The 13,697-nt window shown below is 40.7% G+C and overlaps 1 protein-coding gene across 2 annotated transcripts in view; it reads left to right on the top strand.

Moving 5' to 3' along the window:
- COL4A1 (collagen type IV alpha 1 chain) overlaps window positions 1-13,143 on the top strand; it is a 130,856-nt gene extending 117,713 nt beyond the window's left edge. For both annotated transcript variants that reach the window (XM_075090781.1, XM_075090788.1), the window contains exons 45-52: window positions 99-170; window positions 2,150-2,278; window positions 3,660-3,758; window positions 3,904-4,116; window positions 5,612-5,789; window positions 8,574-8,688; window positions 9,713-9,885; window positions 11,620-13,143. In XM_075090781.1, coding sequence (XP_074946882.1) covers window positions 99-170; window positions 2,150-2,278; window positions 3,660-3,758; window positions 3,904-4,116; window positions 5,612-5,789; window positions 8,574-8,688; window positions 9,713-9,885; window positions 11,620-11,701 — 1,061 coding nt within the window. In that variant the 3' untranslated portion in view covers window positions 11,702-13,143. The remainder of the gene's footprint in view (window positions 1-98; window positions 171-2,149; window positions 2,279-3,659; window positions 3,759-3,903; window positions 4,117-5,611; window positions 5,790-8,573; window positions 8,689-9,712; window positions 9,886-11,619) is intronic.
- The last annotated feature ends 554 nt before the right edge of the window (window positions 13,144-13,697 follow it).

The following is a 13,697-nucleotide window of genomic DNA, read 5'->3' as shown; positions in this document are numbered from 1 at the left end:
TTACATGATCATGGAGTCATACATGATTATTCTGCACATATCCTTCCAAATCAAGGAATTATTTTTTTTTTTTTTGTAAATATTTCCTTTGACTTCAGGTCCAAAAGGATCTCCTGGCTTCCCGGGCCTTAAGGGTGAGCGAGGTGACCAAGGTCTTCCTGGATCTAAAGGTATACAAAGATTTGGGGTTTTTTGCAGATGTTGTTGTTAAAATGGTTATTTGGGACTAATCAATGGATACCTCCCTCTCCCTTTTATTCAGTGTAAAAAGGTAGACTATGAAACCAGATATCATGGTGTCAGTATCTGAATGCTCAGATTAAAGTATTGGGTAGAGAGTGAATGTATTTATCTCCTGCTCTGAAAAATCAATACTGAGGTTTTGTCATTATTAGAATCTTCAAATGGTATCCTAGAACCATAAAATCATAGAATGGTTTGTGTTGGAAAGAGCTTCAGAGATCATCTAGTCCAACCCCTCTGCCATGGGCAGGGGCCACCTTTCACTAGATCAGGTTGCTCAAACCCCATCCAACCTGACTTTGAACATTTCCAGTGATGGGGCATCCACATCTTTCAGCCAAAACTTCTCTGGGCAACTTGTTCCAGTGTCTCACCACCCTCACTGTAAAAACAAATCTTCCTTAAGTCCAGTCTAAATCTACCCTCTTTCTGTTTAAATTAATTGTCTTTTGTCCTGTCACTCCAGACCCTGGTAAAAAGTCTCCCTCTGTCTCTTATAAGCCCCCTTTATATATTGAAATGCTGCAATAACATCTCCCTTCTCCAGGCTGAACAACTCCAACTCTCTCAGCCTTTCTTCATAGGAGAGGTGTCCCAGCCCTCTAATAATTTTCATGGCCCTCCTCTGGACCCGCTCCAGCAGGTCCATGTCTTTCTTGTACTGGCATCCCCAGAGCTGCATACAGCACTCCAGATGGGGTCTCATGAGGGCAGAGTAGAGGGGCAGAATCACCTCCCTCCCCACCCGCTGGCCACACTTCTTTTCATGAAGCCCAGAATACGACTGGCTTTCCGGGCTGCAAGTGCACATTGGTGGCTCATGTCCAATTTTTCATCTACCTGTATCTCCAAATCCTCTGCTCTCAATCCCTTCATCCCACAGTCTGTAGTGATATTGGGGACTGCCCTGATCCAGGTGCAGGACCTTGCATTTGGCCTTGTTGAACTTCATGAGGTTCACATTCACCCACTCCTCAAGCCTGTCAAGGTCCCTCTAGTTGGCATCCCTTCTCTCTGGCGTATTGAGTACACCGCTCAGCTTGGTGGCATCCACAAACTTGCTGTTTGTGGATGAAACAGCTGGACAGCTGTTTCAGTTCTTAGGAGGTCTGTTTGGGTGGAGATGTCATCTCCAGATAGGCTGTAGTGTTTCCATTTGGATTTCAGCCTGAGCCTGGCAGTTGTGGTGGTGGACACCATTTTTTTTCTGCAGGTCACAGTCCCCTGTGACCTTACCACAGAAAAAAAGTCCACTTAAAAGATGGTAATTCTTTTGAAAGATGTCATCCTTCTAATTCTAACTCCCTGGACACCTCAAGCTTCTAAGTAGGCTTGCACAGCCATCAGTTAAGTTGGTATGACTGCCAGGCCTGCAGCCTAAGCCTGTTGGTGAGCAGAGCAGACAGCAGCCTGATAACTGGCAGAGTGTGCAGCTCTTCTGAGCAAACTGCTGTGCAAACTGCCAGTACCACCCCCAACAGATGCCACTCCCTGTTTGCGCACTCTGGTCACAATGCTTCTGGTCAGAGCTGTGTCTGTGGGCCTGCTCTGTCCTGTCTGATGGGAGATGGGAATGTAGGAGGTAGCAATATGGTTTTCAGCAGCAGCATGTGCAGCTCCTTAGGTGTTACCAGAGGCTTGTCAATGGCAGAGGCCCAGCCCAGGCTGTTTCCCCCATTGTGCCTTGAACCCTATTGTGTTCTACCCTCAGTCAGCTTGAGGTTTGGCTTCGTAACAAGTATGACCCTACTCAATGCACATATAAAGTCTTGGACACGTTGATATCTTGTAGATACAGGCTCTGTCCTCTGACTACATAAATGGCAATACAAGGTAACATTGTTTTCTCACTTTTTTTATTGTGCAATATTAAGTATGTGCTGATTCCCTCTGTTAACTTTGACAGGTTTACAAGGCCCACCAGGCCCGCCAGGTGCTTTTCAGCTCATTAAAGGGGATCCTGGCTTGCCCGGCCCTGTAGGACCAGTTGGTCTCAAAGGATTCCCAGGACTTCCAGGTCCCAAAGGACAGCAAGGTGAGAGTTTCTAACTTGCCAGTAAAAATACCTTTTAAGTAATATAAAAATAGACCGATGGCAGTCTAGACACTAGAAGATTTTTGGTATAATATTATCCGGCTTTTTATAAACCACTTAAATTGTGTCAGTGATGAGAAAGAGAGTCCTTTTCTTATAGGCTGTCACTCTGCAGTCATCACTTCAGTATCTGAGATCAGCAGTAAGCAGAATGACTTGCAACACACTGCTCATCCTTTCCCCAGAATGTATTTGTTAAGGTATCTTCTGTCTTTAGTGTTGAATCCAAATTTAATTATGGTCTGTCTCTGGGAGAAGACAAGCATCAGGAAAAACACCTTGATCTTGGAGTGGAAAGTCTTTCCTGAAGAAGCTTGTTCCATAGTCTTAGATTTCATCTCTTAGTCCAGACATTGCAATTTTTATAAAGAAAAGGTGAACTGCTAAAGTTAAACACATCAGAGAATAAGAGAATGGAGCAAAGGGTAAGACAAATGAAATGCTGGCACAGGGACACGTGTCCTTCAGAATGACAGGACATAGAGAGTGAGAGCTCAGAGGTGTTCTAAAGTTATTAAGATTCAATGGGATATCTTTGTTCCTGATGTTTTATGAGAAGATGATGGGGAATTATGGTGGAATATAATGAATATCTTCTTTCTATTTAATATAATAGATATGGAAGTTTGCTCTTGAAGGTGGGGTTACAACTCTGCAAATGCAGTCCGTTAGGAAATAGCTATGACGTAATCTCAGTGACAGAACACAGCTTGTATGGGATCTGTCGCTCTTCTCTAGTAATCAGTTCAATACATGAACACAATATTGCTTTTTGAGTGATCAGGAAACGGACAGCTGTGACTGTCCTAAGCTTCTGATGTGCCACAGAAATGTTGGTGTGGTACCGATGGTGCCAACTTCTTTTTCCCAAAATCACAGTTACTGAGTTTATGTAAGACTCAAAGCATTCCTAGAAATTGGTAAAGGGAAGGCATAGTCTATGTATGAAAACCTGTTTGTGAAGAAGCTAAGAGAATACTGATTTTCCCACTGTTCATGGCCCTACTTTTTATGGTCTATTTTTGATTGACTCATATGATAAGCAGAGAGGGAAGAGATTGCTGCCCTTACGTTTCATATTCCAGGCAAATGCTAGTTATTTTAGAAGCATGCTCTCTGCTTATTTCTCTGTTCTGCTTTAGTATAATCACTTTGCCTTGAGTAACCCACATATGTGCTCTAGATATTGAAATATGCACACTAAATTTGCATGAGTTTAGTTTATGCTGAGGTGTGCCTGTGCTAAACTGCATTAAAAGCCAAAAAGTCAGCACTAATATGAAGTAGTGTCCAGTAATAAGTCTTCCTTGTTTTTCAACAGGAATAACAGGACCTGCAGGTGTACCTGGACCACCTGGTAGTCCAGGGTTTGATGGTAAACCTGGGCAAAAAGGAGAAGTTGGTCCTTATGGTCCCCCAGGTAAGCCCATGAGTTCTTTCAAGACTTGACTCCTTCATAGAAAGATAACAGAGATTAGGAGTGAATGTATCTAATTTCACTTCTTTAGTTATGTAGGCAGAGTACTGCTGTCTGTAGAGATAAAAGGAGACTCTCTGTATTGTAGGTCCCAGAGGATTCCCTGGTCCACCCGGCCCTGAAGGTTTGCCTGGCGCTATGGGCCCACCAGGTGCACCATCTGTTGCTCATGGCTTCCTTGTTACCAGACACAGTCAAACCACTGAAGAACCATCGTGTCCATTTGGAACAAGGCTGATTTACCATGGCTACTCCTTGCTTTATGTACAAGGCAATGAAAGAGCACACGGCCAAGATCTGGGTAAGCAGAGACCCAGTTAGAATTCAATTAGACTTATTACAAACCAAATGTTTTTGTCATTCACAGAACTGTATTGAACAAACCTGTGTGATTATTCTTGGCTGGCTGGTGCTTTATTTTACTTTCTAGGTTGGTACAAATAATGGTCTGGTGTGTAGTGGAAACAGTGTCAATTCATTTAAGAAAGTCTTTATCAAAGATTTTGACATGGTCATCCATAGTATCTTTGTAGTCAAATTAGTGAGATATTGGCTGGCTAAGTAGATGATAAGAGGAGTAGAAAATTGGAGGGTCCATCACGCTCAGAGGGAGGTGATAGATGTTCGAAGTCTGAGTAGTGGTTGCTGATTAGTGATGTCCCTCAGGAATTAGTACTGGGCCAATACTCTTTAATGAATTTATTAATGATGTGGGTGACGGGATAGAGTGCACTCTCAGCAGGGTTGTGGGTAATGCCAGATTGGGAGGAACAGTTGATTCCCTAGTGGACCTGGCTGCCATTCAGAGGCACCTGGCCAGGCTGGAGAAGAGGGTTGAGAAGAACCTCAAGAAGTTCAGTAAAGGCAAATGCAAAGGGGTACACCTAGAATGAAATAACCTCGTGCAACAGAACAGGCTGGGGACTGACTTCTATTTCCAGTAGCAGCAATACAGACTACTAGAAAGCTGCTTTGCAGAAAAGGACCTGGGAGTCCTGGTGAGCAACACTGAACAAGAGTTAGCAGTGTGCCCCTGCAACAAGTACCCCATTCCCCGCTGCCCAACCTACTGGGATCTATTACCAAAAGTGCAACCAGCAGATGGAGGGAAGTGATTCCTCCCCTCTGTTTGGCAGTTGTGAGACCACATCTGGTATATTGTGCACAGACTTGGGCCTCCCAGAACAAGGAAGACAGTGATATACTGCAGTGAATATGATAGTTGGCTACTGAGATGGTTAGTAGGGTCTGGACAGTCTGATGGAACTGGGTTTGCTCAGCCTTAACAGAAATTTAGGAGGAGGTCTTTATTGCTGGCTACAGCTGGCTACAGGAGGGGTAGAGAAGATGAGGTCAAACTCTTCTTAGAGGGGCGCAGTGACAGAAGCAGTAATGGGCACAAGTATGAGAAGAAAAACTTTTATACCATGCTGATGCTCAAACACTGGAGCAGGATCCCAGAGAGGCTGTTGAACCTCTGTCTTTGGAGATACTCAAAGTCAACTGGCTATGGACCCAAGCAACCTGATCTAACTGGCAGAGGGTTAGGATAGATGACCTCTAGAGGTCTATTCCAACCTAAGTTATTCCATAATTCTACAGGCAAGGCTGGACTACTCCTTGCCTTGCCCTGTTCCTTCCTTATGAAGCTAAGAGAAGTCACTTCCTCTGAGAAAACTGGGCCCTCCAAAGCAAGTGTCATCTGCTTTTTAGCTGCTCCTGGGAATATTTGTTTGGCAGTTGGCAATGGTTTAACAAAAATGGGTTAACAAGTAACTTTTCACTTAACATTTCAGGCACGGCAGGAAGCTGTCTTCGTAAATTTAGTACCATGCCTTTCTTATTCTGCAATATCAACAACGTATGTAACTTTGCATCAAGGAATGACTATTCCTACTGGCTGTCCACTCCTGAACCCATGCCAATGAGTATGGCTCCTATCACTGGTGATAATATCAGACCATTCATCAGCAGGTACGGTTTCAGTTCTGCTGTATTTGTCAAATGAAAAGTGCCTGTGAAAAGTGTGTATTGTACTTCTTTTTTTTTTTGGAAAAGGCTTTTAGTCTGTATATTTTTATTTTCTGCCTTTAAATTTAAAGTTTGAGTTCCTTTGATGAAATGTTTCAAAGACTGCATGTTTTCAGTTTAGACTTTGATCAAAAATAAATCCACGTTGGGGGAAACCCAAACAGAGTAGTCTATTTTGAGTCTAATTGAAATGAAATGATTTACTTTGAAATGATGTTTTGCAAAAGCTATGACGGACTTTGGAGGAGAAAAAGTTTTGAATTTATTCACAATTCTTGTCCGAAACAATTATTTTTATGACTAGCCATAGCTAGAACCTTTTTAGGGCTCAGTTTCCTTTTGTTTAAAAATGGTAGCATTATTTATCATACACTAGACTGCCAGGCTTTTTGCATTGTTTTGGACATTCTGCTTGAATACAGCCATTACTGTCTGAATTAAAGAAAACAATTGCAAAATCAATCATCTCTTTTTTTAATAATTCCAGAGTCTCAGATAGTATAAAGTGTGGCACTTATATCAGACATACTGGATCCACATCAATCCAACATGTTGAACTTCTGGTCCATTTTTAATTTTAAGGCCATTAGCAAAAACTATCCCGGCCTAATATGCCCAGTGCTGAAGGCAGAGGTGTGAGGAAGTGTGGTGAACTGTACCAGTGTCGTTAGATAAGAATCTGACAAGGGAATCTCCAACTTATAATTTAAATTATAATCATTAGGTATAGGCACTACTATGATTCCTATCATTGCTTCTAATCTGCATCAGCTCTTGCTGACCCCTCTTGCTGCCATGTAAAGCGAATGGGAGTGGAGATTGCTGTTACTGTTTTCTCATGTCTGTATATACCACCCAAGAGAAAGGACAACTCAAATCATCAGTAGGTTGTAGTCTTGACATCTTGGTATGTTCAAAAAACTATTTGGCTCTTCTGCAAAACATTTGATATTTATTTTGCATAATAAAATCCATCTTGTGCCTGCGGTAGTACTCTGTACTCTGTTTTTGGTTCGGTGCCATAGAAATTGGTATGCCTTGAAAATGAGTGGGTAGGCTGAGGGCAAGATTCTCAAGAGAGACTATAGTTTGTTGTTCATTGGATGTGAATGGAAGGGGCTTGACTTTCGGAAAAAATCAGGTGAGCAACCTCTGAAATTCATGTTCTTTTTATGCCATCCCTGATCAAGCACCCAAAACCACCTCTAACAATCACTTTTGAAACTCTTGCTCATGGAGGTACCCACCATTTTGCCTTATCTTATGCATATAGAGTAGCTTTTGCACCATAAAAATGTGTGTGTGTGTATATATATATATATGTATATGTGTGCATGTGTGTGTATATGGGTTTTTCTCCTTTTAGTCATAGCAGAGAATGAGATAATGGTAATACACTTTTTTAAAACCAGCAAGGAATTGAGAAGACTATTCTTTCAATATATTTTATTAGTTGAGGCTGTTAAACCAACAGTTTTTCCTGCCCAAAAGTGAAAAGGTGTAGGAGTACCACTTGCTGCCTTGGGTCATGGGACTTCTTTTCATGTTACTAAGGCCTTCCACTGCAATACCAGAAATCTCTTGAAGCAAAGCAGAGCTCCAAGAATAGTGGCAGCTTTACATTCTTCTTTTAACTTACTCTTTCACTGATGTGTTTCTTAAAATAACTATCTTGCTTCTGCACTAAAGATGAAGGCAGTAGGTATGAAAGCAGTCTTCAGAAGTCAGAAATAGAAGGCTTTCATTCTGAATTCCTTTGCTTCTGTGCATTTTCCAGAATCCAACTTAATCCATTTTGCTCTTGATTCTTTTCCCCACGCTGATAATAGGAATCAGACTGTTTAGTTCTAAGTATCTGTTTTGAATCATTTTCATCATTGCTAACTGCAGTAGCCAATTCAGGAATTGTACAAGAAAAAATGGATTATATCTACCAAATTCCTTATTATCAGCTCACATATTGAAATTTCCAGCCCAAGTCACATTTTTTATGATTCTTCTGTGAAGGCACATTGGATTATTCAGTAACCTCGCAGTTCTGAGACACAGTGAATTTATCTAAAGTAAAAGAACTGGTGCTGCATAGCTTTCTGAAGAGTTGTTTCCAAGTTCATTGTTCAAGTTACTTTGCTAGAAATCCTTACTGGAGATAAAGACCACAAATGTAAATAAAAGCTACTTTCAAGGAAAATGCATGGGGAAGAGTCTGCGTTAGGTTAGATTAGCAGCGATTACCTTCATAAGACATTTTCCAGGGAGATGGCTTTCTCTCTGGAAGTCACTCAGGGCTATGTTTAGGATGATGAATTGCAGTTACTTGTCTCTGATCACAGTACGCCACTTTTAAGTGATACTTGCTGAGTTACAGTGTTTGGCTATTTGCCTCTCACGTTCATGACAGTGAGCACTTTTAGAAACTACAGCACAAATAGGACTAGAAAAAGACAAAGACATTTAAATATTCAGATTAAAGGTCTCTTGTACTTTGCTCATAGGAAGACTAATAGGAACAAGACTTAATAGTTAAGCTGTCCCTAAGTAAATGAGCAAAAAATTTTAAAAAGAACCAGTTGGTTGTTTTTCTAAATGAAACATTTTTATTTTCCTTTGTTTCTGACGGTGACAACATTTTCTAATTCAAGATTCCTTAAAGAAAGTAACTTCTGAAAAAGGAAGAAGTAATAATGCTCAAGTGCATGCAGCTCATTCATGTTTTGGTCTTTCTAGATGCTCTGTGTGTGAAGCTCCTGCTATGGTAATAGCTGTTCACAGTCAAACAATTCAAATACCACCATGTCCTGAAGGCTGGAGTTCGCTTTGGATTGGTTACTCCTTTGTCATGGTAAGTGCACAAGGCATGCTCTAAGCTGAGAAACACGTTTGTTTGAGGCGTTTGATTTACACTTCTGTCTGGGAAAGTTAATATCTGACTACGTCACTTCAGGCCTTAGGGGGACATTAGATCTCTACCCTTTCTGGTGGCTTTAAAAAGATTATGGCTAATTACTAAATGAGAATAATGTGATAGCACTTAGTTGTTCACTTTTGGGGAAATGCACACAGTCTGCTCTTTTTTGCAGCTCCAACACCAGATCCAAGGGCTGAATAAATGAGGAAATAAGCATAAGTTTCCATTGTCCTACTACATCTATGTTGCAGTAGCTTCCTAGAGTGGTAGCATAACAGTGCCTGTCTTCTTCCCATTTTTTGATGAATAAGCCTTCAGTTTTCAAATGTCATTTTGACCTTTTATCTAGTTTCTTCAGCTGTATCTATACTAGTAAAATAAATGGGGCCGAGGAGTGGCCTGGAGCAGCCACTCTGTACTCCTCCAACGTGGTTAGTTGTTAGCATGCTTCCTGTCATGCTCACAGCCTATATCAACAGCAACTCTCCCAGGCAAGGTCAGGGCATGGTCTGAGAAACAGTATAGATTCAGAGCTGTTAGCACTCAGCAGCGGGAGAGAGGCCACTGTCATGTGGGGCAGGAATTGGGTTAAGCTATTTGGATATAAACCCTACCCGTTTGTACTCCTGGGCCAGAGACCTGGCCTGGGTCTGCTGCTAGGAGGGAGATAGCTTGGGTCCTACTGCCAGTCCTGAAGGATTTCTGTGCATACAGCTGCCCTGAAGTTGACGTTGCTGGTGTGTTGCGATGCTGTTAAGCAAGAGGGCACAGTGCCACCACTGGAGCCCTTCAGCTCCACCTTCTAGCTCCCCCTTTGAGATGAGGGACAAAACAGCAGACTGACACAACAGAGTAAGGGAGAGGCACGTGAAGAAATATTTGTGCAAAAATGTTAATAGGTGTTGTAGCAGAAGAGGTAAAGAGTCCCCCTTTGACTGATGCTTTTGCATTTTTTTAGCACACCAGTGCTGGTGCGGAGGGCTCTGGCCAGGCCCTGGCGTCTCCTGGTTCCTGCCTAGAGGAGTTTCGCAGCGCTCCCTTCATTGAATGCCATGGCCGGGGCACCTGCAATTATTATGCAAATGCTTACAGCTTCTGGCTTGCCACTATAGAGAGGAATGAGATGTTCAAGTAAGTTCATGATTTATTTATCAGTATTTAAGACTCAGTCAAGCCTTGTCACTTGAATAAGAGAAGTATTGTTTGAATATAATACATAGTTCAAGTATTGGCTGTGCCCCAGCCTCATTAGTATATGCAGTTAATGATTTTCATAACAAGAAGAAAAAAAAATAATAGCTTTTGGGAGAATTAATGAATGTATCTTCCATTAGTGTTTACAATGTGTCATTTGTACCTGGTATTTTGCTTTTCAGAATAATCTAGCAATGTTTGCATTTCCACTGTGTTTGATTGTATTCACTGAGTTGTAGCCGGGGTAGGTTGACGTACTGATTGAAATTAAGTTAGAATATAACATTCTCCCTCATGGATGTTAACGCATAATAGAACCACTTGAAATTAGTGCAGGTGTTGAACTAAGTGAGCTGAACAATTATTTACCTTTCCCTAATGTTGGAGGAAGTATGTCTGAATAAAATGCAGCTGAAAGCAGAGGCCTTAGGCATTTCTTCAGTCCTGCTGAGGTTCTAATTTCAGGAATTAAGTGATAGTAGGCTTTGTTCTGGTCTCCTGCACATAAGTATTTTTCAACACATTTTTGTTCCATATGAATTTTATTATATTGGTTAGCATATAGACCAGTTCCCAGGTCTGCGTTGCTCACCTGATTAGCAGGCATTCCTCTGGAGTGCTGGCGAGCATCTTCATCCACAGCAGTCCAGGCTGCCACTCCTTGTACCCTTCATCTGGTAGCCTTCACCTCTTCATGTCTTCTAGATCTGTGAATGCTCCTTAGCCTGCCTTAGTCAAAATTAAGCAAGTTGTTTAGCCAGTTTTGACTGTTCGTCTATGAGATAGTTGTCAACTGAGTAGGTAGAAAAGTTGCGCACCGGGACTGATGATCACTGGGGCTGTGATAATCTCATCAGCCAGAAAAGCTACTACCGAAAGAGCCCATTTGCCAACAGTGGGGTAAGCACTGGCTCCCTGGTAGAGAGGAAAGCTGGTCAGGGGAAAATTTAGAGGAGTCAGCACTACAGTTGTTTGTACTCATTGAGTCCTACCCAGAGACCTGTCAGCTTCATACCCTTTTCTGGCTGCAAACTGTATCTCTAATAAAATAATCCCAGATCAGGGGACCTGTCATACTATCATAACTCACAAATACTCTTCAGTTTCCTATAAACTCATAATCCTTTTTAAAGAAAAGCCTTAAATGTAAGCACACTTTTGTCTGAAAATGCTTTGTTTCCAGTTGCTAGGAGTAACTCCCTATGATAGGTTAGGGACTAAAGAGTTTGCTTTGTCTTTCTATATGACATCACAGAATTTCTTTTGCTGTCTTTTCATTTTTATGTAAAGTCACAAGAGTTAGCAGAAACTCACCAACAGTCAAATGGCTTCAGTTTCTTTGCCTAATTTTTTTTACTACCCAAATTCCCAGCGTGTTTTCAAACTGCTGATTAAGCAGGTAGTGTCTTCGGGTTAAGAAAACCTTCAGCCTCGTGACAGAACTAAATTCTGAAGTAACGGAAGTGGACAATGTTTAAAACTAATCTTGTGATAGTTTGTGACCAAACCCGAACATGAACATACATTGGAGAACTCAGGGACACTGTCATGATGCACAGCATAAAGAGGCACTTGGCTGCATGCAGAGCTGCTGTTGTCGATTACAAACCTGAAAACCAGCTGCTTGTATCAAAATTACTAATGGGACTTCTCTTTATTTATTTTTAACAGGAAACCGACTCCCTCAACTTTGAAAGCAGGGGATCTGCGCTCAAATGTTAGCCGTTGTCAAGTCTGTATGAGAAAAACATAATGACTTTTGAATTTCGACTAATTTCACACAATATGGTGCTATTCGTTTAACAGCAATGAAGCCTAGACATATATCATATGTACCTCATTGTTGTCCAATATGAAAACAGTAAAGTGCCTTTTAGGAAGTTGCATAACTAACACACACTGCTTTACTGGCCCTGTCCTTGCTGAAGAAGAAAAGAGGCAACAAAGATAAGCTTCAAATGTTGACATGCCAAATGGCACTTTTGATCAAAATATATGTATTTTTTATATAAATGCAATGCACTGATAGAACAAAAAGTCCGCATTTATCCAGAAAAAAATGCAAAGGTGCTAGGAGGTATGCAGTTCTGCCTTATACTGTTTGACCACCCTTTCTCATTCTTGTATTATATATTTAGATTCATTTTTCTTCCCCAGATAAGTTTGTTGTTACCGTTATCTAGGTGTCTCAAAATCCCAGACTCTTGGGTATGTACTTATTGTTCCTGTACAAAGAAATGCTAATGTAAAAAAGAGTTTTGGGATTACAGACTGCGGTTAAGCAACACATAACCATCTTTTTCACAACGTAGAGTGCCATCCTGCAAACCTTTGCTTCTGTTTGTAGTCTTTAGTGCTACTGGTTTTAATGGGACTACATCTGGAAGAGATTGCCGAATTGGTTGCCCAAACAGGCAAGTACGTGTTTCTGCTATGTTGGTACTATGCAGCTTCTTTATGCAGTAGAACAAACTTTCCTGCGGAATAAAGAATGATCCAGCAATGGTCAAGAAAAAATATATATATAAATATTTTAGTAATTTATATAGATATCAACCCTTAAGCAAATCAAGCTCTGAGTTTATCATTTCAAAAAGAAGCTTACAAAAGTTCTCTTCTTTTCAGTGTCATGAATTAAATGTTAAAGGCCAAAATATGATGTGAAATGTTCATTTTACATAGGCCGTTTCAATGCTGAAGCTGCAGAGACTGAACCCAGGTTAATAGCTATTTGTGTTTATTATAGTAAATCCTGCTTTGAGCTTATAGTCTTTATTCTGTATTTAATATTTTTCAGGGTTTTAAACACTACTCATACACTGAATGACTTGATTTTGAAAAGTATAAGGCCTTAATTTTTTTAATATTGTGCCAAAAGGATTCTTCAAAGTGGCCTCGGAAATGTTTCTAAATAATTTCTATGCAATGATACCGTTGTTTGAGCACATCTGGGTGCAAAAGTGTTTTATAGACTATTACCGTGCAAATACCAAAAGATTTTTGCAAATGCCAAGGCCTTTGTGTAATTTCTTTTATGTGTATTTCTTAATAATTCAAGTTTGTAATAAAACTATTTGTGTAAAAAAACGAGAAGAAAAGAAAAAGTTTTTACTAATTTGTTATTAGCATTCATTTACAGCAATGAATTAATTTTTAATAAGCCACCAATAAATGCACAAGCTTGATGCAATCCTAGATTACTTTTGTTTTGCACATCTTTCAGATGTACAAAGCATCCTCAAAAGGGGAAAACAGGGCACTGTATCGACTCCTCTGTTGTTACCTGGTAGGAAGTGGTACTGATAGACAGACTACGGGTTATGCATCTGTTGCTGAAATGTGTTCCATGTGAACATGTTAGAGAAATCTGCTAACTTCATCTTAGCTCCTGGGGAGGAATCAAGTCACCGACATTTTTCACTCTTCCCTTGAATTTTTCATGCACAAATCAGAACTGAATTACACAGGATAAAAATTAAAGTATCTCATATAATTTTGCTTCTAAGTGGGCAAGGCAAATCTTGGCTCTGGCTGTCTGAAGAGGAAATGAGCCGTGATATCTTTTTCCTTGGAAAACGCATGCAATTTCGTAATATTTCACATTATTTTCCCAAATTTGTGAAGAGGCTGGTGGTGCTGCTGCTGTTCTGGACTCACTTTTACTTAAAATCCTTGAGGACATGGCTGGCCAAATGACTGAGGGCCCCTGGAATGAAACTGGCCATTTTCTTTAGCGCTGATTCTTAACT

This window comes from Phalacrocorax aristotelis, chromosome 1 (genome assembly GCF_949628215.1).
Source record: "Phalacrocorax aristotelis chromosome 1, bGulAri2.1, whole genome shotgun sequence".
Classification (NCBI taxonomy): domain Eukaryota; kingdom Metazoa; phylum Chordata; class Aves; order Suliformes; family Phalacrocoracidae; genus Phalacrocorax; species Phalacrocorax aristotelis.
This window is presented reverse-complemented; position numbering and strand designations above follow the sequence as displayed.